At 36.0% G+C, this 25604-nt stretch overlaps 1 protein-coding gene across 8 annotated transcripts in view; it reads left to right on the top strand.

Annotated features, from left to right (window-relative positions):
• The window catches only part of PIBF1 (progesterone immunomodulatory binding factor 1), a 204815-nt gene that overhangs the window by 60706 nt on the left and 118505 nt on the right, over window positions 1-25604 (top strand). For all 8 annotated transcript variants that reach the window (XR_013550051.1, XM_078432907.1, XM_078432868.1 and 5 more), the window contains exon 10: window positions 2507-2605. Coding sequence is in view for 7 of the 8 variants with exons in the window: in XM_078432907.1 (XP_078289033.1) it covers window positions 2507-2605 (99 nt within the window). In the remaining variant the exon portion in view is untranslated. The remainder of the gene's footprint in view (window positions 1-2506; window positions 2606-25604) is intronic.

The following is a 25604-nucleotide window of genomic DNA, read 5'->3' as shown; positions in this document are numbered from 1 at the left end:
CCTCAGCCTCTAGCATTTTTTCAGACTCATTTTAGTTTTCTTTTTGTTTTTTTCTTCTTAATGTTTATTTATTTTTGAGAGAGAGAGAGTAGACGAGGGGCAGAGAGGGAGGCAGAAGATCAGAAGCGGGCTCTGTGCTGATAGCAGAAAGCCCCATGTGTGGTTTGAACTCACGAACGCAAGATCATGACCTGAACCAAAGTGAGATGCTAAAAAGAGCCACCAGGCACCCTAGTTTTCTTTTTTTAAATTGCCCTTTTTGTCCTTCAAGGTCCAACTTACATATCTTCCCTTCATACACTCACCTCTCTTCCTCCAATTAAAAATAATCAACTCTTCTTTGTGGCCTTGGAATTTTGTTTATGCTTTAATATAGCACTAACTATAGTTAGCTGGATGATATAGATTGTAGCATGGTGAATGCACTAGGACCTTCTAATCATATCTCTGCTCACAAGCCCTTTTGTTAGTTTATTCTGGGTTTTATTTCATTCTCTGTGACTTGCTTTTATTTCTAATGCCCATTATTGCAGAAAGGAAATATAGTTAGGGACGGAAGCTTCTCCACCTACTAACTGTTCATGATTAATAGTACTATAATGGCAATCTACTTGGAATTTTGTTATTGAAATAACTTACAGAACAATGAAGCTATCTTTGAGAAATGAAAATTGCAACCAGTTTGTGATGACTTACTGGATGAAATATATAGATCATCTAGGAATGAAAAATACATCATTGTTTAATATACTTAAAGAATTTAATTCTGTGTATAAAATTAAATCTAATGTTTCCGTTAGTTTGATGATAGAATATTTTTTGAAGACCATTGCAATCAGGATGATGTCAGAAAATAATGACATGACATTTTGTGATACCTATTTTAAAATGCACTTCCACTTAGAGAATAATACATAAAAGCTATTTTCTTCTTAATAAGTTATCTGTACTCCAGTTTTTTGTGAACTATTTATTTCTGGTTCATAAACCATTTGATTGAGGAGTCTCTGTTGGTTGATACGTTTTAAATTTTAACTTTGTTGTTAGTATCACAATGTAAAAGATGACATTTCATACTGGCACAGCAAGTAAGCATTTCTGTCCAATAGTTATTACATAGATTTATTTAAACGATGTGGATTTTCATGACTTTCTACTGATATTCTCCATGAATAATAAACACAAAACTCTAATACCCAATCCAGGTCTTTATGGGAGATATGGTAATATGATGTAAAAAAACACTTGCTTTAGCCAACTTGACAATAAATTATATTTAAAAAAAACACTTTGTTTGCAGTAGACATGGTTGGACACAAATTAGAGCTTTAACATAGGCTGTGACTTAGAACTAGGTACTTTAAGCTCTTGAAGTTATAGTTTACTTCACTATAAAAAATGGTTAGGAAATAAACATACAGGATTTGTAGGAATTATATGAGCAAAATTATTTATGTTATACTCTATATTTATTTATAACTATGTTAGAGAAGTGGATTTTTAAAAAATTAAGTGGGTCTCTGAAAAAAGCTTACTGTTGGTATTTTTCTTGATCCAGACTTCCAGTTTAAGAAAAAAACAAGATTTGATCTGTAAAGGCGCTCATATCTTGTTGTGTCATAACCTAATTATTCACTCTTGTTACCTTCTGCTTTTTGGACATTACTCTTAGATGTTATTAAATGTGTCGTTCAATTTCAGTTCCTGCTATCATCAGTACTATTAGTGGGTGCCTCACCTAACGCTCTGACTTCATACTTTCTTGAGCCCTACAGGAATATCGACTTAGCTTCACTTAGCTACTTCAGTGGTTACACCCTGGATCTTGGTATCCACTAAAATTCTATCCTGAGAAGTACTGTTCCACCTCCAAATCACCATTCTTTAGCAGCAATCTCTAGTCTTTTATCCTGTTTGTACACTACTTACATTTATCTGTTTGTCATCTTATCAGGACTACATGTCCTTTGTCTCTTCTTCTTCCTAACCTATCAGCCCTCAGTTCTCTTCTCTTCCATTCCTCTGTAAGTGAGATCCCAAGGGTCATCGCTTCAGCTAGCTCATATCCCATTTGTTCCCATTTTGACACTTGTGATCTCTATGTTATATTTTTGCATTTAAAATATTTTATAGAATATTTATTAACTTCTCAAGACCTCAGTTTTCTTGTGGGTACTGTGTGAGTAATTATACTTAGCTCATTAGATTATGGTAAGGATCAAACAAGTTATATATACAAACTGTTTAGCCTACCTTTAACCCACGTAGAGATAAGTTATGGAGAAAGATACTGGGACATTTAGAGGTAGACCATGTTTGCACCTGTACTAGTGTGTGTTGCTATAGAAATACCAAGCCAGGTAAATTCATATAATATCCACCTTAGGTCACCAACCTCAAGTGGGTCCTTAAGATTGTCAGTCCACTCTAAGCAAGTACATTTATGAATCTTTAGGAAATAGATACTTATGTATTTGGAATAATTGAGTGTATACTTAAATTTTAGAAATCTCCGAGAAGCAAGGGATAATGCTGTAGCTGAAAAGGAACGAGCAGTGATGGCTGAAAAGAATGCTTTAGAAAAACATGATCAGCTCTTAGACAGGTAAGCATCCTGCATGTCTGGAAATGTTAAAACTCTTTGATTTTTGTTCCTGTTACTTTTGATTTTAGAAAAAATATTTTTAAAAGAAGTATATTTATTTCAAGTGAACTGTAGTTTACATGCATTGTTTTTATAACATATAATTGTGGCATAGACTAAAACAAGATAATAGAACAGTTCAGTCACTGTCCAGTTTCCTTATACCCCTTTTGTCCATCTCAACCACTGCTGCTCAAGAGACAAACACTTCCTCATTTCTGTCACCATAGCTTAGTTTCACTCTTCCTGGATTGAAAATAAATGGAATTGCACACGGTGTAATCTTTTGTGTCTAGCCTCTTTCATGCCACATTATATTTTCATCTATTTTGTTGTTGTATCAGTAGTTCATTCCTTACTGTTGCTGGGTAGAAATGTACCACAGTTTGTTTATTCACTCACCTGTCAATGGACATTTAGGTTGTTTCCATTTTGGAGCTATCATGAATGAAGTTGCTGTGAAATTTTCTATAAAGTCTTTTGGGCATATGTTTTTATTTGTCTTAGATAAATTTTCTCTAACACTGGAATTGCTAGTCATAAAGTAGCTGGATGTTTTACTTTCAAAGAACTTACTGAGGGGTGCCTGGATGGTTCAGTTGGTTAAGCATCTAATTTCAGCTTAGGCCATGATCTCATGGTTCGTGGGTTTGAGCCCTGTGTCAGGCTCTGTGCTGGCAGCTCAGAGCCCTGGAGCCTGCTTTGGATTCTGTGTCTCCCTCTCTCTCTGCCCCTCCCCTACTTGCACTGTTTCGCAAGAAAATTAATAAACATTAAAAAACAAAAGAAACTATTGAACTTAACTCCAAAATTAAGTTCATTATATACTCCCCAGTTCATTTCTTAAAAATCTGCATGTTCTGGTTTATGTGTGTTGGAGGAAGGGGAAGAGAGAAAATGATTTGTCTTTAATTTATCAATAGATAAGTATATTATTAATAGTCTAGTTAATAGGAAAATCACTGATGAGTATTAAGGTAAATATCATTGCCTCATTGAACAGCCTAGACTTTCAGTGGTTTGACTACATGCAAATAGAATGGTTACCTTTTTAAAAAAACTTTTTATTTTGAAAATAATTTCAGACAGAAAAGTTAGTAGAATAGTACATCAAGTACATATACCTTTCATATACTGATAAACTTAGAAAATAACTGAATGGAGCTTTTAATTGTGTTAAATGAAGACTTGCAGATTCATTTGTGATTTTAGCAATACATGAAACTAAAAATTGAGGCAACTCTTCATATAATTAACCTATGACCAAAATCTTTTAGAATGACTCAAATTATTAAACTTCTGAATTCAAATCAACTTTATAAACATGATACATTAGTAAATACAATATTAGAGAAATCTTTTCTGTAATGTGGAAGTGTATCTAAATCTGAACATTTTATATTAAAATAAATTTCTAAGTCAGCTGTTTTTATTGGAGTGCTGTTATAACCTTAAAATATTTTATTATGTATAATCTTTCCATTTACAAAACTATATGGTTTACATAAAAGATTTGTCTCTTTGTTGATGTTTTGAATGTGACGTATTTAGGGATGGCTCTAGAATATTTGTGGACAAACTAACAAACTTTATTTTTTTTAATGGTTATTTATATTTGAGAGAGAGCAAGAGTACACAAGCAGGGGAGGGGCAGAGAGAGAGACAGAGACAGAATATGAAGCAGGCTCCAGGCTCTGAGCTGTCAGGACAGACCCCAACGTGGGGCTCGAACCCACGAGCTGTGAGTTCATGACCTGAGCCAAGTCGGACGCTTAACTGAGTGAGCCATCCAGGTGCCCCCAAACTAACAAACTTTAAAAGAAAGTGTAAGATTTTTTTTTAATGTTTATTTATTTATTTTGACAGTGCACCAGTGCACGAGTAGGGGAGGAGCAGACAGAGCAGGAGAGAGAGAATCCCAAGCAGGCTCCACATTCACATGGAGCCTGATGAAGGGCTCAATCCCATGACCATGAGATCATGACCTGAGCCAAAATCAAGAGTCAGACACTTAACTGGCTGAGCCACCTAGATGCCCCAAGAAAGCATAAGATTTTAACTAGTACACCAGAACTTATATTCAGGCAGAATTTCATAACTTACTAGCTTTGGTATGTTTTTGTGAATTTGGAGAAAAGAGAATAGTAGTAAATCTGACCTTAAAACTGGTAGGGGGACCTGGGTATCTCAGTCAGTTGGGCATCTGACTTCAGCTCAGGTCATGATCTCGTGGTTTGCGAGTTCAAGCCCTGCATCAGGCTTTGTGCTGTCAGCTCAGAGCCTAGAGCCTGCTTCGGATTCTGTGTCTCCATCTCTCTCTCTGCCCCTCCCCTGATCACGCTGTCTCTCTCTCTCAAAGATAAATAAACATTAAAAAGAATTTTTTTTACTTGGCTGTTTTTTTTTTTTTTAAACATTTATTCATTTTTGAAAGGCAGAAAGAGAGCACAAATGGGGGAGGGGCAAAGAGAGAGGGAGACACAGAAACAGAAGGAGGCTCCAAGCTCTGAGCTGTCAGCACAGAGTCCAATGTGGGGCTCGAACTCACGGACTGCGAGATCATGACCTGAGCCAAAGTCGGATGCTGAACCGACTGAGCCACCCAGGCGCCCCATTATACTTGGCTATTATATATTTATACTAAGCTCTGTTATGTCCTAGATTCTGGCACTCTAAAATCCTTATTTGTCCATATACTAACAACTGGTATTTATCCTAAAGGCCACAGGATGCTTTAGTACTTAAAGGTATCTTTTGAATAATTGAATTCAATCATTTAAATGTTTGTAAAGCATGTAGAACAGTGTCTTGCATATAAGTAGTAATACAGAAATGTTTGCTGTTATTATAAAATAATTTGTTCAGTTCTGTTTACTGAAATTTTGCTATTTAAAAGTTGATCTTTCAAGATCATTTTCCACTAGAATTTTGAATAAACTAGAACAGCTCATTTTTTTATTGAGGTTTAATTGACATACTATATTGTATTAGTTTCAGGTGTAAAACATAGTGATTCGGTATTTATGTACATTACAAAATGATCACTACAATAAGTCTAGTTACCATCTGTCACCATGTAAAGGTTTTAAAATGTTGTTGACTACATTCCTGATGCTGTACATTACATCTCTGTGTATTATTTGTTTTATAACTGGAAGATTGTACCTCTTAATCCCCCTTGCCTGTTTCATCCATCCCTCTACCCTCCCTCTGTTCTGGCAACCATCAGTTTATTCTCTGCAGCTGAGTCTATTCCTGTTTCTTGTTTGTTTGTTTTGCTTCTTAGATTCCACATGTGAGTGAAATAAGGTATTTTTCTCTGATTTATTTCACTTACCATAATACACTCTAGGCCGTAAGTCATGAGATTTCATTCTTATGACTAATATTCTGTTGTGTGTGTGTGTGTACACATACCTACATACATGTACACTCACACGCATACACATCACATCTTCTTTATCCATTTGCCCCTCTTGGACACTTGGGTTGCTTCCATATTTTGGCTATTGTAAAAGATGCTGTAATGAACATAGGAGTGCCTGTATCTTTTCAAATTAGTGCTTTTGTTTTCTGTGGACAAATAACCAGAAGTGGAATTACTGGATCATATGGTATGGTAGTTCTGTTTTTAATTTTTAAAGGAACCTCCATACTATTTCCCATAGTTGCTATATCAATTTACATTGCTACCGACAGTGCACAAGAGTTCTCTTTTCTCTACATCCTCACCAGCATTTGTTATTTCTTGTTTCTTCAATAATAGCCATTCTGACAGCTGTTAGGTGAAACCTCTTTGTGGTTTTGATTTGCATTTCCCTGGTTAGTGATGATGAACATCTTTTCATGTGCCTGTTCGCCATCTGTATGTCTTTGGAAAATGTCTATTCAGGTCCTCTGCCCGTTTTTTAATCAGATTGTTTTCTTAATATTGAGTTGTATGAGTTCTTTTTATATATGGATATTAACCCCTTTTTATATATATCATTTGCAAATATCTGCTTGCATTCACTATGTTGCCTTTTTGTTTTGTTGATCATTTTCTTTGCTGTGTAAAAACTTTTCTAGTTTGATGTAGTTCCTTTTTTTTTTTTTTTTTTTTTTTTTAGTTTAGCTTTTTGTTGCTTGTGTCTGAGGGGACAGATCCAAAATAATATTCCTAAGATCAGTGTCAAAGAACTTATTACCTATGCTTCCTTCTAGGATGTATGGTTTCAGGTCTTACATTTAAGTCTTTAATCTATTTTGAGTTTATTTTTTGTGTATGGTGTAACAAAGCAGTCCAGTTTCATTTGTTTGCATGTGGCTTTCCAGTTTTCCCAATACCATTTACTAAGAGATTCTTTTTTTCCTCACTATATATCCTTACCTTCTCTGTCATAGATTAATTGACCATGTAAGCATGGGTTTATTTCTGGTCTCTCTAGTCTGTTCCATTGATCTGTGTGCCTGTTTTTGTGCCAGTACAATAGTTTTTGATTACTATAGACTTATAGTATAGTTTGAAATATGGTTGTGATACCTCCAGCTTTGTTCTTATTTCTCAATTTTGCTTTGTGTATTCAGGGTCCTTTGTGGTTCCATACAGATTTTAGTATAATTTGTTCTACTTCTGTGAAAAATACCCTTGATATTTTGATAGGGATTGCATTGAATCTGTAGATTGCCTTGGGTAGTATAGACAAATTACCAATATTAATTCTTCTAATTCATGAACATTGTATATCTTTCCATTTTTTTATTTTCAGTTTCTTTCATCAGTGTGTCAGAGTTTTAGAATGTAGGTCTTTAACCCCTTGGTTAAGTTTATTCCTGGATAGTTTATTCTTTTTGATGCAGTTGTAAATAGGATTGTTTTCTTAATTTCTGTCTCTGATAGTTTGTTACTAGTGTACAGAAATGCAACAAATTTCTATGTATTAATGTTGTATCCTGCAACTTTACTGAATTCATTTATTAATTATAATAGTTTGGTGGAGTCTTTGGGGTGTTCTGTATATAATATCATGTCATCTGCAAATAGTGACAGTTTTGCTTCTTCCTTTCCAGTTTGGATGAGTTTTATTTCTTTAATTGCTACGGCTAGGACTTCCAATACTATGTTGAATAAAAGTGCTGAGAATAAGAATCCTTGTCTTATTCCTGATTTTAGAGAAAATGCTTTTAGCTTTTTACCATTGAGTATATTAGCTGTGGGTTTGTCATATATGGCCTTTATTATATTGAGGTACGTTCCCTCTATATTCACTCTGTTGAGAGTTTTTATCATCAATTGATGTTGAATTTTGTCGAATGCTTTTTCTGCATCTATTGAAATGATCATATGTTTTTTTATTCCTCATTCTGTTGATGTGGCATATCACGTTGGTTGATTTGTGGGTGTTGAACCATCTTTGCATCCCTGGGATAAATCCTACTTGTTCATGGTATATCATCCTTTTTTTTTTTCTTTTTTTTTTTTTTTGAGAAAGAGTACACACAAGCAAGAAGGGGCAGAGGGAGAGGGACAGAAAGAATCCCAGCGTGGAGCCTGACACAGGGCTCAATCTCATCACCATGAGATCATGACCTATGCCAAAATCAAGAGTCAGATGCCTAGCTAACCAAGCTACCCAGGCGCCCCTGGTTTGCTAATATTTTGTTGAGGATTTTTACATCTGTGTTCATTAGGGATATTAACTTGTAGTTTTCTTCTTTAGTGGTGTGTTTGTCTGGTTTTGGTATCAGGGTAATACTGACCTGATAAAATAAGTTTGGAAGCATCTTCAATTTCCTGACATAATTTGGACTCCTGTTCATTAGGAGTTTTGTGTTTTTGTTTTTGTTTTTTACTAATTCAGTTTCGTTACTAGTAAGTAATCGGTCTATTAGATTTTCTGTTTCTTCATGATTTAATCTTGGAAATAGTATGTTCTTAGGAATTTATTTCTTCTAAGCTGTCCAATTTGTTAGTGTATTACTGTTCATAGTAGTCTTGTGAGCCTTTGTATTTTTGTGGCATTGGTTGTAAGTTGTCTTTCATTTTTTATTTATTTGGGCCCTCTTTCTGTGTTTCTTGATGAGTCTTGCCTAAGGGTTTGTCCATTTAGTTTATCTTTTAAAAGAACCAGCTCTTGGTTTCATTGATTTTTTTTCTTTTTTTCTTTTTTTAATTTTCTTTTAAATGTTTGAGAGTGAGTACACATGAGCAGGGGAAAGGCAAAGAGAGAGGGAGAGAGAAAATCCACAAACTGTGAGATCATGACCTGAGCTGAAATCAGGAATCGGATGCTTTAACCAACTGAGCCACCCAAGTGCTCCCATTGATTATTTTTCTTTTTTCTTTTCTTTTCTTTTTTTTTTTTTTTTTTTTTTTTTGGCCTCTCTTTCATTTATCTTCACTCTGATCCTTATTATTTACTTCCTTCTTGAACTTTGGCCATTGCTTGTTCTTACTTTTCTAATATATTCAAGTGTAAAGTTAAATTGTTTATTTGACGTTTTTGTTGTTTATTGAGGTAAGCCTATTTTGGTATGAACTTCCCCCTGAGAACTGCTTTTGCTGTATCTTACAAGTTTTGGAACGTGGTTTTCCCATTTTCATTTGTCTCAAGGAATTTTTTTGTCTTTTCTTTGATATTTTTGTTGACCCTTTGGTTCTTTAATAGCATATTGTTTAGTTTCCACATATTTGTGGTTTTTCTCCAGTTTTCTTCCTAAAATTGATTTCTAGTTTTGTAAAGTCCATGTGGTCTACTATATTGTTTAAGACCAGTATTTCCTTGCTGTCTGGATTTACTGTCTGATCTATTCATTGATAGATAGCATTAAAGTGTTCCACTATTATTATATTGCTGTCAATTTCTTCCTTTATGTGTATTGATATTTATGTCTGTTTATATATTTAGATGCCTCCTATTATAGGGTACATAAATATTACAAATATATCCCCGTGTTAGATTGACCCATTTATCCTTGTATGATTCTCTTCTTTTTCTTTTGTTATTTTTTGGTAATGTTTATTTTTGAGAGAGAGAGAGCAGGGGAGGGGCAGAGAGAGAAACAAGGACAGAGGATTCAAAGCAGGCTCTGCACTGACAGCAGTGAGCCCACTGTGAGGCTCGAACTCACAAACCATGAGATCATGACCTGAGCCGAAGTCAGAGACTCAACCGCCTGAGCCACCCAGGTGTCCTGTTACAGTTTGTTTTAAAGTCTATTTTGGGGGCGCCTGGGTGGCGCAGTCGGTTAAGCGTCCGACTTCAGCCAGGTCACGATCTCACGGTCCGTGAGTTCGAGCCCCGCGTCAGGCTCTGGGCTGATGGCTCAGAGCCTGGAGCCTGTTTCCGATTCTGTGTCTCCCTCTCTCTCTGTCCCTCCCCCGTTCATGCTCTGTCTCTCTCTGTCCCAAAAAATAAAATAAACGTTGAAAAAAAAAAAAAAAAAATTAAAGTCTATTTTGTCTAAAAACGGTGAGGGCGTCCTTGGGTGGCTCAGTCAGTTTGGGCATCCACTCTGGATACTGCCTCAGGTTGTGATCCTGCAGTTGTGAGATCGAACCCCACGTCAGGCTCTGCTGAGCATCAAGCCTGCTTGGGATTGTCTGTCCCTCTCTCTGCCCCTCCCCCTGTTCATTCTCTCTCTCTCTCTCTCTCTCTCCCAAAATAAATAAACTTTAAAAAGAATAAAGTCTATCTTATCTAATGTAAGTATTGCTACCCCAGCTTTTGTTTCCATTTGTATGGAATATCTTTTTCCATCCTTTCACTTTCCATCAATATGTATCTTTATATCTAAAGTGAGTCTCATATAGGCAGCATACAGATGGGCCTCGGTTTTGTCTGTTTTTTATCCATCAGCCACCCCCCTTGTCTTTTGATTGTAGAACTAGGTCTATTTACATTTAAAGAAATTATTGGTAGGTACGTACTTATGGCCAGTTTGCTCATTGGTCTCTGGCTGTTTTTGTAGTTACTCTGTTTCTTTCTTCTTTTCTTCCTCTTCTTTATGGTTTGATGCTTTTGTTTGGTGTTATGTTTGTATTCCTTTCGCTTTATTTTTCTTGCTATTACAGGGTTTTGGTTTGTGGTTACCATCTCTCTCTCTCTCTCTCTCATAGTCTATTTTCAGTCAGTGTTTGCTTAAGTTCAAATGCATTCTAAAAGCATATTTTTACTCTGTCCCCTACCATGTTTTATATTTTGATGTCATATTTTACATCTTTTTATTTTGTATATTCCTTAACTAATTATTAGAGATATACTTGATTTCACTTCTTCTTTTTAACATTCATATTAGCTTAATAACTGCTTGCCTCTTAATAATATATTATAATAACTTACATTATACTTTATGACTATATCATATATTAAATATTATATATTATATGTATTATATAATAGCTATATTATAATAACTATAATAACTTAATAACTACAATTGCCTCTGTTAGTGCAATTTTTTCTTTCATATACTTTATTTCTAGTTATAACTTTTTTCTTCTCTACTTAAAGAAGTCTCTTCATTTCTTGAAAGGCTGATTTAGTGGTGGTGAACTACCTTAGCTTCGCTTGTCTGGAAAACTCTCCTTTGATTCTGAATGATAACCTTGCTGGGTATTCTTGATTGTAAGTTTTTTCCTTTCAACACTTTGAATATGTCATGTCACTCCCTTCTGGCCTGCAAAGTTTTTGCTGAAAAATCAGCTGATAGTGTCATGGGGGTTCCCTGGTACATAACTAGTTGTTTTTCTCTTGTTACTTTTAAGATTATCTCTTTATCCGCCTGGGTGGCTCAGTCAGTTGAGCGTCTAACTTTTGATTTCCTCTTGGGTCATGATTTCATGGTTCATGGGATCGAGCCCTGCATCAGGCTCCGTGCCATCATTTTGAGATTCTCTCTCTCCCTCTCTCTCTCTCTCTCTGCCCCTCCCCCAAGTGTGTATGCTTTCTATCTCTCTCTCTCTCAAAATAAATAAACTTTAAAGAACTAAAAATAAAATTAAAAATAAAAAAAGATTATCTCTTTATCTTTAATGTTTGACATTTTAATTATAATGTGTCTTGGTGTGGATCTCCGGGTTCATCTTGTTTTGGACTCTCTGTGCTTCATGGACTTGGATGTTTGTTTCCTTCCCCAGGTTAGGAATGTTTTCAAACATTATTTCTTCCAATAAGTTTTCTGCACCTTTCTGTCTTTTCTCCTTCTGGGACCCCTATAATGCAAAATGTTAAAATGTTAGTACACTTGATATGGTCCCCAGAGGTCCCTTAAATTATCCCCATTTTTTTAATTCTTTTTTTTTTTTTTTTCTGTTCTGATGGAGTGATTTGTACCACTTGTCTTCTGTTTCTCTGTATCATCTTAATCAGCTGTTGATTCCCTCTTATGTTTTTCATTTTAGTTATTGTATTCGTCAACTCTGATTGGTATATTCTTGTGTTTTCTCTTTGTTGAAGTTCTCCCTGTATTACTAATCCATTCTTCTCCCAAGTTTGGTGATCATCTTTATGGCCATTACTTTCAACTCTTTATCAGGGAGATTACTTACCTCTATTTCACTACCTACATATATAGGTAGTGGGTAGTATATACCTCCCTACTCCTTAAGACACAACAACACTGGAATTAGTCCAGTGGATAACCCTATAATGCCCTGCAAGCATTCGAGTGAAAGGAAGACAGTTGTATTTCTCTCAGTTTAGATCAAAAGCTAGAAATGAGTAAGCTTAGTGAGGAAGGCATGTCTAAGGCTGAGACAGGTTGAAAGTTAGGTCTCTTGTACCAGACAGTTAGCCAAGTTGTGAATGCAAAGGAAAAGTTCTTAAAGGAAATTAAAAATGTTACTCCAGTGAACACACAAATGATTAAAGAAAAGGGGGGGTGGGGAACAGCCTTATTGCTGTTATAGAGACAGTTTAAATGGTCTTGGATAGATAAAACCAACCATAACATTTTCCTAAGCCAAAGCTGATCCAGATCAAGGCCCTATCTTCAATTCTATGAAGCCTAGAAGAGGTGAGAAAGCTGCAGAAGAAAAGTTTGTAGTTAGCAGAGCTAGCAGAGATTGGTTCATGAGGTTCAAGGAAAGCAACTGTCTCCACAACATAAAAGTGCAAGATGAAGCAGTAGTTACTGATATAGACACTACAGCAAGTTGTACGGAAGATCTGGGTAAGATCATTAATGAAGGTGGCTACACTAACAACAGATTTTTGGTATAAATGATACAGCCTCCTTTTGGAAGAAGATGCCATCTAGCACTTTCATAGCTAGAGAGGAGAAGTCAATGCCTGGCCTCAAAGGATAGGCTGACTCTCGCAGCTAGTGACTTTAAGTTGAAGCCAGTATTCATTTACCATTCCTAAAATCCTGAGGTCCTTAAGAATTATACACTAAATCTACTCTTTTGTGATCTATACATGTAACAACAAAGCCTGGATAACAGCACGTCTACTTACAGTATGGTTTACTGACTCTTCTAAGCCCACTGTTGAAACTTATTGCTCAAAAAAAAAGATTGCTTTCAAAATATTATTGCTCATTGACAGTGCACCTGGCCACCCAAGAGCTTTGATGGAGATATACAATGAGATTAATGTTGTTCTCATGCCTGCTAACATAGCATACATTCTGTAGCCCATGGATGAAGGAGTCGTTTTGACTTTCAAGCCATCTTTTTTAGGAAAAACATTTTGTGGGGTGCCTGGGTGGCTCGGTCGGTTAAGTGTCCAACTCAGCTCAGGTCGTGATCTCACGGTTCTTGGGTTCGAGCCTCGTGTCAGGCTCTGTGCTGACAGTGTGGAGCCTGGAGCCCATTTTGAGTTCTGTGTCTCTGTCCCTCCCCTGCTCACGCTCTGTCTCTCTCTTTCTCTCTCTCTCTCTCTCTCTCAAAAATAAATAAATCTAAAAAAAAGAAATACATTTTGTAGGGGTGCCTGGGTGACTCAGTTGGTTAAGTGTCTTTTTTTAAATTTTTTTAAATATTTATTTTTTAGAGAGAGAGACAGAGTATGAACAGGGGAGGGGCAGAGAGAGAGAGAGACACGAATCCAAAGCAGGCTCCAGGCTCTCAGCTGTCAGCACAGAGCCCGACGCGGGGCTCAAACCCATGGACCGTGAGATCATGACCTGAGCTGAAGTCAGATGCCCAACCAACGGAGCTACCCAGGCGCCCCAAGCATCTGACTCTTATTTTGGCTCAGGTCATGAGATAAAGCCTCACATCTGGCTTCGTACTAAGTGTGGAGCCCGCTTAAGATTCTCTCTTTCTCTAAGCCTCTGTCCCTCCCCAGCTTGTACGCACCCTTCCTCTCTTTCTCTCAAAAAATAAAATAAAGAGAAATGCATTTTGAAAAGCTGCCATAGGTAGTGGTTCCTCTGATGGATCTGGGTAAAGTAAATTGAAAACCTGGAAAGGGTTCATTATTCTAGATGCTGTTAGGAACATTCATCATTCATTCATGGGAAGCGGTCAGAATATCTACATTCACAGGAATTTGGAAGAAGTTGATTCCATCTGGCGTGGATGACCTAGAGGTGTTCACGACTTGACTGGCAGAAGTCATTTCAGTGATGAAATAGCAAGAGAACTAGAATTAGAAGTGGAACCTGAAGATGTGACTGAATTGCTGCAGTCTTGTGGTAAAACTCAGGGATGAGTTGTTTTTAGAGCTCATCAAAGAGGTGGATTCTTCAGATGGAGTCTGCTCCTGCCAAAGATGCTGTGATGATTGTAAACATTAACAAAGATTTCAGAATATTACATAAACTTACCTGATAAAGCAATGGTGGAGTTTGAAAGGACTGACTCCAATTTTGAAAGAAATTCTGTGGGTGAAATGGTATCCAGCAGCATCACATACTACAGAGAAATCGTTCGTGAAAGGCAGAGCCAATCAGTGCAGCCAACTTACCTTTTTCTAAGAAATTGCCACAGGCACCTCAACCTTCAGCAACTACCAGCCTGATCAGTCAGCAGCCATCAACTTTGAGCAAGACCTTCCACCAGCAAAAGATTACTAGTCAGTAAAAGCTCAGATGATGGTTAGCAATAAGGTATTTTTTATTTTTTTTAATTTTTTTTTTTCAACGTTTTTTATTTATTTTTGGGACAGAGAGAGACAGAGCATGAACGGGGGAGGGGCAGAGAGAGAGGGAGACACAGAATCGGAAACAGGCTCCAGGCTCCGAGCCATCAGCCCAGAGCCTGACGCGGGGCTCGAACTCACGGACCGCGAGATCGTGACCTGGCTGAAGTCGGACGCTTAACCGACTGCGCCACCCAGGCGCCCAGAGTATTTTTTAATTAAGGTATGTACATTGTGTTTTTTAGACAATGCTATTGCATACTTAATAGGCTACAGTATAGTATAAAAATAATTTTATATGCACTGGAGAACCAAAAATTTCACTTGGCTTGCTTTAAAATGATACATTATTGCAGTGGTCTGGAGCTGAACCCATGATATCTCCAAGGTATGTCTATATCTGGAGGATCATATCTCAAGGTCATAAAAGCCATATATGAAAGACCCACCGCTTATATCTAGGATGTGGTCTGTGATTCCCTTATCTATAGAATCATGCTGGAATCTGGGCACCCAAGCTTTAAACCCAAGGGTTTAAGAAGAAAATGACCAAAATGGTGTAAAGATTTTTTAAAGTCCTTTTAGTGCTATGTTAAAACTGACTACAAGTATTTGGAAAGTTCTCATGTGAATGATCTTGGTTGCTCTACTTGGTAAGACCTAAGGTAGTAGAATTGGGACCACTGGGTAAATATTACAAGAAAGAGTAAAAATAAACTTTCTAATAGTATTTTTTAAAATCTCTTAGCATCTAATATATTGTCCATCCAGCTGTTTAGGCATCAACTGGCCAGGTGTTCAGTAGGAATATGCTCATGAGGATTGAAACATCAAGTGGGTAACTTGATGAATTTGGAGTCTCTTTGGATCTTGAAATTATCTGTGACAACTCAAAAGAGTTAATACACTGGTTTTGTTACCTTACAAAAGGAATGATAAACCCACGCTATTTTTGAGAGTATTATTTTTAAAATCTGCAGTTCCTATTTTTTTCAAAATAAAAACCTAGTGTTTAGGCCTATTATTTGAAAAGGACACATACACACACACACACACACACACACACACATTTTGTTTAATATCCACAAATTCTTTTGAGTGTAAATTGCTTAGAAATATTTGAACGCCTATATATTTTGAGAATATATTTTTTTGTATGTAGTGAAACCCAAGGAATAATTTTTTTGTTTTATTTTTCAGAGGTTGAGCTTTTAGTACTCAAATATGTGATTCTGGGGTGCCTGGGTGCCTCAGTTGGTTACACATCTGACTCTTTTTTTTTTTTTTTAATTTTTTTTAATGTTTATTTTTGAGCGAGAGAGAGAGAGAGAGAGAGAGAGAGAGACAGGGCATGAGTGGGGGAAGGGCAGAGAGAGAGAGGGAGACACAGAATCGGAAGCAGGCTCCAGGCTCTGAGCTGTCAGCACAGAGGCCAATGCAGGGCTCCAACCCACAAGCCATGAGATCATGACCTGAGCCAAAGTCAGACACTTAACCGACTGAGCTAACCAAGTGCCCCCACACATCTGACTCTTGATCTCAGCTCAGGTCTTAATCTTGGGGTCGTGAGTCCAAGCCCCATGTTGGGCTCCATGCTGGGTATGGAGACTACTTTAAAAAAAAAAAAAATGTGGTTCTGACTCCCTTTGTATCAAAATTGGAGTAAATGTGTTTCAATCCTTAGATGGATTGTGATTTCCCTGAGTCATGCTTAATTAAGGCTTCAGGCATGCCTATACACAATTTTCTAGTCAAATATAATTAGCCTCAACTTCATTTATGTTAAAAGTTTTTATCAAATTCTTCCTTTCAGGGTTAAATGACTTTTGTTATTATAACGAAAAATGTAAGGAAGTAGTATGCTACTTTCAAAGATGAATGAAAAAAAGCCTTTTTACTTCAGTTTTCTATAAAAGAATGTACTTTTCTCAGGCATATAAAAGACCTATGTGTCTAGCAATTCAAGTTCACTGGTTTAATAATAAGTAACAAATACCCAGTTTTCATGTACATAAGCAGTTATTATCTCATGTTTTGTTGCTTCTGAATCTGCACACATTCTGAGGATTCTTTCTGCCAAAATGGGTAAATTTTAAAACTCAGTGTGAATAGTAGAATAAGTTGAACAGACTGTTAACTTTGGGAGCCTACAGAGAAGTCTGTATATGAATGTAAAGGGAAAGCTTGCAATCCAGAATTAATTTTAACAGTATTTTTTTTCAGTTATGGTTGTTTTAACTGTTTTAAATATATATATTCCATATTTTGAAATAAATTTGGAATCATTTTCAGTCCATAAGTATTTTTAAATGAGTATTCCTTGAAATTATTTTCAGTCCCTACAATTTCTCTGGTAATAGGTAGATTTTGTTCTCATTTTTTTACTCATAGAAGATAAAAATAAGAGAGAATAGGAGATCTGATACATAGACTTAGTGATTTTTATGCCATACTAGGCTAGTTTAAAGCTTGATACAGAAACCTGTATTTCTGTATACAGAAATATTTCTATACAGAAATTTCTATACAGAAATCCTGAATTTCCATTCAGTGCTATCTCCCCAAGAGTAGAACAGTTTTGACATGCCTACCTCATTTTACCTTTTTTCATACTCGTATATTGTTTTTTCTTTGTTTATCTGCCTTTTAATCTGCTACTGGCTTCTTCAGCAGGCAAGTAAATGTTTGTGGCATTTGCAAAATAAATTTAATGAAGGGAAGATACTAAGATTTGAAATAAAAGCTATGGTATTGTACTTAAACTCTGATTCTCTTAATAAATTACGATAACTTCATTCATATTACTCTTAGGTCATGATTACACAAAGTAATTCACATCATACTTATTATTTGAATGAAGAAATTCCTAATTCTCAATCCTAAATTAAGTTATTCTTTTGTCATACTTCTTTAGGAAAGAAAGAATACAATAAATTACTACTTTTTAAATGAAATTTTTTAGTATTTGGTTTTGTTTTTTTTTTTTTTTTTTGCTTGATAATTTGCAAAACTCTCATTAGTGGACCTCTCTAATGATCTTCCAGAATTAAAAATTTTTCTTTACTACTTAATTTCTCTTATTCTTTGTAGTGTTCTATTTGCCCGTATGTTTTCTTTGTTTATATTGAAATAGTCTAGCCCTGTGTCGTCCTAAAATTTTTCTTTGCTTCTAAGCTGCTATACCATTCGACATATATTCGTCCACTTGCATAGAATTATATCTCAAGCAGTACTCATTACATCTTAAGTGATTCTGTTTTTTTCCCAGTAAAGGCTTCAGTATTAGTACTATTATAGTGTTTATGAAAGCATTAAGAAATTTATTGTTGAGATGAGAAATATGTATTCCTTTTTACTCTGGACAAAAGACTCTGAAAGGAACTGGTAAGATACTCTCATATTCATATCACAATGTGTGAATTTTATTTTACGCCACGTACAATCTGTCTTCCTTTTTCTTTAGTAAGTATTGGTCTGATCTGAAATTCCTTGTCCCACCAGAAACAGTAGCCTAGAGAGTCCTTTAGCCACTCACGGATAATTAATTGCTTATAATTGGGCTTAGAAGGTACTGGTTCTAAAATGACATGTCTATTCTTCACCTCAAAAGAACATATATTGAATATTTTTGTGTGGCAAGTCAAAATACATACAGACACACTGAGCAATTTGGTATTATTTTCCATCAGTCCTTTTTCTTAAAAAAAAAGAACTGGGGGCTTCTGTGGTCAAAAGGGATATGTACTCTCTATCAGGAGAATTAATGATGAATGCCAGCGTTTTTACCTGAAATTTTGTGGGACAGAACATCTTTATACATGAATGGACTAGAATTATCAGCATATTTTATTGTGTAGATGGAACAATTGATGTAGGGAAACACTGTTTCCGTACCTGCCAACATAAACCTCTTCTCAATCCTGAATAACTGAATGTCACTTCCAGAGCATCGATTCCCTTTTTATCTTATAAAATCAACACTGTGCTCTCACAATCTATCTTGATTCATATCCTTTTTCAGCTTCTTATTTCAAATTTCATACATGGCACAAAAGCTCCAAGAATGGGACAGGGAAGTCCTGTACAGTTGACCCTTGAACGACATGGGTTTGAACTGCACGAGTCAACTTATATGCTGATGTTTTCTGAGAAATTACAGTATAGTACTGTAAGTGTATTTTCTCTTTCTTACGATGTTTTTAATAACATTTTCTTTTCTCTAGCTCTATTGTAAGATTTTTTTTAATTTTATTTTTATTTTTTTAAATTTACATCCAAATTAGTTAGTACATAGTGCAACAATGATTTCAGGAGTAGATTCCTTAATGCTCCTTACCCATTTAGCCCATCCCCCCTCCCACAACCCCTCTAGTAACCCTCAGTTTGTTCTCCATATTTATGAGTCTCTTCTGTTTTGTCCCCTCCCTGTTTTTATATTATTTTTGTTGCCCTTCCCTTATGTTCATCTGTTTTGTCTCTTAAAGTCCTCATATGAGTGAGGTCATATGATTTTTGTCTTTCTCTGACTAATTTCACTTAGCATAATACCCTCCAGTTCCATCCATGTAGTTGCAAATGGCAAGATTTCATTCTTTTTGATTGCCGAGTAATTCTCCATTGTATATATATACCACATCTTTATCCATTTATCCATTGATGGACATTTGGGCTCTTTCCATACTTTGACTATTGTTGATAGAGCTGCTATAAACATGGGGGTGCGTGTGTCCCTTTGAAACAGCACATCTGTATCCCTTGGATAAATGCCTAGTAGCGCAATTGCTGGGCCGTAGAGTAGTTCTATTTTTAGTTTTTTGAGGAACCGCCATACTGTTTTCCAGAGTGGCTGCACCAGCTTGCATTCCCATATTGTAAGATATTTTTAGTAACATTTTCTTTTCTCTAGATCTATTGTAAGAATGCAGTATATGGAATACATATAAAATGCAGAATATGTGTTAGTCAACTGTTACTGGTAAGGTTTCCAGTCAGTGGTAGGCTATTAGTACTTAAGTTTCTGGGGAGTCAAAAGTTATATGCAAATTTTCAACTGCACAGGCAGTGGGTTCCCCTGACCCCTGCATTGTTCAATGGTCAACTGCATATCTTTTATCCAGATTGACCCCTTTTTAACATTTTGCTACATGTATCTTTCTTATTCACTCTCTCTCTCTCTCTCCCCCTACCCATACACACACACACACACACACACAATTTTTTTCTGAATAATTTAATAGACTGATTGCATTGTTTACTGTTACTTCTTCACAGTTTATTTCCTAGGAATAAGAATGTTCTCTTACATAACCACAGTACACTTATCAAATGCAACACAACACTGATAGCAATACTTTTATCCATTTTTGTCAGTATATGTATACACACATACACATGACCTTTGAACAACACAACTTTGAACTACACAGATCCACTTATGTGCAGATTGTTTTCAGTAAATATAGTCCAGTACTATTTAAATGTATTTTGTCTTTCTAATGATTTTCTTTTTTTCTTTTTTAATATTTATTTACTTTGAGAGAGAGGGAGCAAGTAAGCATGCACGTGAGCAGAGGAGGGACAGAGAGGGAGGGAGAGAATCCCAACCAGGCTCTGCACTGTCAGCGTAGAGTCTGATGCAAGACTGAAACCCCTGAACCTGTGATATCGTGACCAGAGCTGAAATCAAGGCAGATGGTTAACCCCATTGAGCCACCCAGGTGCCCCCTCATTTTTTTCTTAATAACATTTGCTTTTCTCTAGCTTCATTGTAAGAATGCACTATAGAACACATATAACATACAGACTGTGCATGAGTCAACTGTTACATGTTATAGGTAAGGCTTCCAGTCAATAGTAAGCAACTCCTTAAGTTTTGGGGGAGTCAAAAGTTACACACATTTTCAGTGGTATGGGGCAGTCAGCACCCCAAACCTCCACATTCATTGTTCAGGGGTCAACCATATGTATCTTCTTTGTGAGAGCTCATCTATTCAAACTGTAACTTCAGGAAATGACCAACAGTGATTTTAAGATCAAACTATACCATTTTTGTGTCTTGGATGTCCAGCTAGCTCTGTACATTTTTATCTGAATGTCTTTCTGGAACTTCAGACTCAGTATTTTTGAAACAGACTCCGCGCCCTCCCAGATTCATTCCTCCCAAAACAAAAAATTGCTTCAACTGACTTCAGTTCCATAATTGTACCACCATTTTGAAGCCATTTCTGCTTGAACCTTTAGAACAGTAGACCTTCCCCCTTGCTGCTATGTGTAATCATTTGTCATTCTGCCCCCACTACATTTTACCCCTGTGGTATCTCTGAAATCCTCTTCCCTCCTGTTTGCCACTATACTGGATCAGCGTCGGTGTCATGTTGAAATTGTGTACAGTAAACTCCTAATTGGTTGCTCCGTCTCTCCCCACTCAGTTAATCCTCTTGTCCAAACCTGTTCCTCCTCCCATAATTTTGCATTCTGACTAACATCATCATTTACCCAGGCACTTGAACAAGAAAACTGGTGATTCACAACTACATTGTTTTCCCCTCACCCCACCCCATCTATTCAGCCAATGAATATTTATTGATAACTACCATGTGCCACTCACCATGGAGGATGCTAGTATATATTAGTAAGTAAACTGGAGATTGCCCTAGTGAGAATCCATTTGAGGAAGACAAAAAAATAAACAAGCAGTTAGATACTAATTATTATTATGTTTTCATGATTGTTATGAACTAGATAGATCGTGTGAGGAAGAATAATGGACTGGGCAGGGTATACCATGAGAGGATAGTCAAGAAAGGCCTCTGACATTTAAGCTAAGCAAATGTCATATTATTTTCCTTTCTAAATATATCTAATCATTCCCCTCCTCTTAATCCCAGGTGCCACTGCTTTAGTTAAGTCTGTATTTTCCCTGCTTTAACTATTTATGATAGTCTCTGAACTGTCTCTGCTTTCAGTTTAGTCCTCTCTGTTTCATCACTCACTCTTCCAGAGTAATTGTTCTAAAACTGAGAACTCTGATCCTGTCATTCAACAGGATGCCATCCAGACTGCACAGCTTAGCATTTAAAGTCATTCACAGACACCCTGCCTATCTTCTCAGACTCAGATCTTTTTTTTTATTCTCTTCCACATGCTTAAGACAAATTGATCTCTTGTAGTTTTGTAAGTGTATGGTGCTTTCTCTCTTATCCCTTTATATGTGTCCTTTGCTGGGAATGGCCTTTTCCCTTGTTAATATATCATACTCATCTACTAGGAAGATAACCAATCATTTGATAAGATTGAACTCAGTGATCACATCTTCTGTGCAATCTTCAGAAACATTGTAGTCTCTTCTCTCAGTTTTCTAGCGTTATATTTTAGTTGTGTGTTTATTTACTAGTCTCTCCCTGTGAAGTATTTGGGGTTTTTTTTGAGGTCAGAGATTTTGTTCTTCCCCATCCTGTTTCTCTAGTAAAGCCTCTACACAGTGTCTTTGATAAGTAATTCACAATAAATGACTATCAATTGCAACTGATTAGAGTTTTCTGTATTCATTTTGACTTAAAATTGTCCATTGTGAAGGCAGTTTGAATGCTGGAAAGAATGTGCGGGGCTCTTCCTTATATTACTGCATTAGTGGTTCCCAAATCTACAATCACCTACAGAATTTTTTTTTCTAGAAGACATAATTCCCTTGCCTCCCTAAGAGTCTTAGTAAATAAATACCCCTGTAGAGAGCGCCCAGGAATTTATACTTCCTAGAAAGTTACCTGAATGATCCTGATGTATCCTTTCCTCAACTCTGAATGTTGAGGAAACACCACTGTGTAAGAGTCTTTGAAAACACTTTGTAAACTAAGTATTAATGAAATATTAGTTATTACCATTTATCATTAAGACTAAAGGTTTTGTACCCTAAGGTTTGAAAGAAGTTGAAGAAGTATTAGTTACCTTCTTCAAACACTTACCAGATTGAGTACCAGAAGTCTGGAAATAAGCAAATATCCTCACTCTGAATGGTTGAGGAGGAAAGATTTCAGAAACTATTTACCAATAAACTTGAATTCACCATAAACATTCTCAAATAGATTATTAAAAAGATAGCATTTAGAAAAGGAGATGGAGAAGCCACTGTTAGTTAACTGTTAAAATCTTGACAAACTACTTTTACTTCTCTTGTTTTGAGGTATTTACTAGAACCTCTAGAGGAGAATGTCAGTGACAGAAGGTATTCTAATTTCAACAAGACACTTTATTAAGATGAAGAATATCTTGGTCAACATGTGGAAAAATGTGAAGTCAATGACACTGTAAAAAAATGATGAATTGAAAGCAGTTTAAATATGAGTTTCAAAGAATGTTGATTAGTAGATTAACCTAGAGGAACATTACTGATTAAATGCTTTCAGGCTTTTTACTTATTTTTTAACCAGTCATTGGTTAAATCAGATTGGTTAAACCTAGATTTCACACTGAGCCCAGTGGGTAAGTCTTTTCAAATTTTACATTTAAACACACCTTCATCCGGTTAATAAATTGAGCACCTTTTACCTGTCACATACCCATTTTGATGTCCCTCCTCCCATTCCCAGTGATTAACAGGGGAGTAAGTAAGTTGGCTAGTTTTGCAAAAAATTAAAGGCTAGGAAACTCAGACCTATGGTCTAAAGAGGAATTTGCTTTTAAAGAAACTCAAAGGAACTCTGAAATGTTAAGCTAATGGAATACTTCTAAAATTGAAGATTTTGTAACAGCATTTTTGTGATATTCTGCAAGATGAAGGGGTCCCTCTTTTAGTCGAACTTACATTCCTATGGCAACAAGAAAGCAAAGACCTTGTAACAAAAGATATATGACAAAGCAAACAGCAGAAGAGAAAAAAAAAAAAATATATATATATATACACATATATACACACACACACACACACATATATATATATATATATAAATTATTAAGATGGCAGAAGACTGAATGTATGTTTTCTGACAATTGTAAATGTGATGAAATGCTATTATAAAAAGAAATACAGTTTGGGTCAAAAATCACATCCTTAAGTGACTAAGGATGTTTAAAGATGAAAAAGATAAAAAGGGAAAAGTAACACAGTCTAAAACTTGGACAATAAATAATTTATTGAAAATTGTTTTAGGGGCTCCTGGGTGGTTCAGTCAGTTAAGTGTCCAACTTCAGCTCAGGTCATGATCTAATGGTTCATGAGTTCGAGCCCCTATTGGGTTCTGCTGACAGCTCAGAGCCTGGAACCTGCTTTGGATTCTGGTCTCCCTCTCTCTCTGTGCCCCTGCCCTGCTTGCTCTGTCTGTCTGTCTGTCTGTCTCTCAAAAATAATAAACATTTAAAAAAATTACAAACATTGTTTTAAAATAAGAATTCAGGATCTTGAGAATGTATACACAATGAATATACTGGCTGTTTGCCAGTTTGGGTTATATGTCCATGCCCAGACGACTCAATTGTTACCAGAGGTGATGGTCACATTTTAAAAACACAATGTGTAGGGGCGCCTGGGTGGCTCGGTTGGTTAAGCGTCCTACTTCAGCTCGGGTCATGATCTCACCTTTCGTTGGTTCGAGCCCCGTGTCTGTGCTGACAACTCAGAGCCTGGAGCCTGCTTCGGGTCTGTGTCTTCTATCTCTCTGCCCCTGCCCCTGCTCATGCTCTGTGTCTCTCTCTCAAAAATAAACGTTAAAAATTATTTTAATTAAATTAAAAAAAAAAAAACCCACAATGTGTAGGAATAGTTTCTAGATAAAATAGTTTCTAGATAAAATTCCTAGGTAAAAGGGTGCCGAACAGATACTACAATGAATTATAATAGAAATCAATAAATAGTTGATGAAATAAAGAAACAAAGCTCAGAAATTTTTTAAAAAGTCCATAAGCACTTTTTCACTGAATCCATCTTAAGGCCACAGTAAAGTTACAAACAAAGATATATTTAAGTGTTCAGCACATTAACTGGCTTAAAGAAAATGTTGGTAGTAAAACCAAGATTTCAAGTTCATTCATCTTCTAGACCTTTGGTGGTGTGGCAAAGTGGAAGGACTAGTGAGTTTCGTGGCCTTTTCTGAGTCTAGCCAGCTGCCTCATATATGTGTAAAAAGTGGAGAGAGTAGATACAATCAGTACAAATATGTAAGTACTGCTACAAAAAGAACTCAAGTACATGCCCTCCTGGTGACTTATCAATAACATCATGTTTGCAAATGAAGGAAAGCACATTATTATATGTTTACACGATTTTTAGGATGCTTTCTTAGAAGTCTAGAGTCAGAGTTGGTCATTATGTATGTGAATTGAACCAGAGAGAGTGTGTATATACGTTTATATAGCACCCCCCCCTTTTTTTGTAGGCTGTTGCTCTGTTGCTTTGGGGGAAATATTCATAGATTTACATTTGATAAATATATCCATGTCCAAAAAAAGATATGTATAAAAATTGGAATGCCAGCTAACTAAATCAACTCATAAAAACTTCAGTTAAAAGTAAGATATTTTCCACGATTATTTTAAAATATGATGTTTACTGGAAGGAAAGTCCAGAGAATTACCACAGATGAAGTGTGAGTATATTTCTCCCACTTGTAAATGAGCTCTTATTTCCTACAGTGTATATTCTGGTCCACAATGAGTCATTTTCAACATGTTTCAGTTTAACTCCTAATACATTTTTAAACTTGGCAGGCATATTTAGATGAACATTACTTCCAGTTTTAGAGACTGCTTCTAAATTATACTTCAGTATTGCAGTCATCATGAAAAGTTCTTTCAGTAAAAAGGAAATAGGATTGATTGGAAGTGTGTGTTTTAGAGGAGCAAAAGAATGGTTACCACTGAATAAAAGTCAGATAGTTAAGCTTTTAAAAATTTTGTTACTA

This window comes from Panthera onca, chromosome A1, assembly GCF_046562875.1.
Source record: "Panthera onca isolate mPanOnc1 chromosome A1, mPanOnc1 haplotype 2, whole genome shotgun sequence".
NCBI classification, from domain to species: Eukaryota; Metazoa; Chordata; class Mammalia; order Carnivora; family Felidae; genus Panthera; species Panthera onca.
This window is presented reverse-complemented; position numbering and strand designations above follow the sequence as displayed.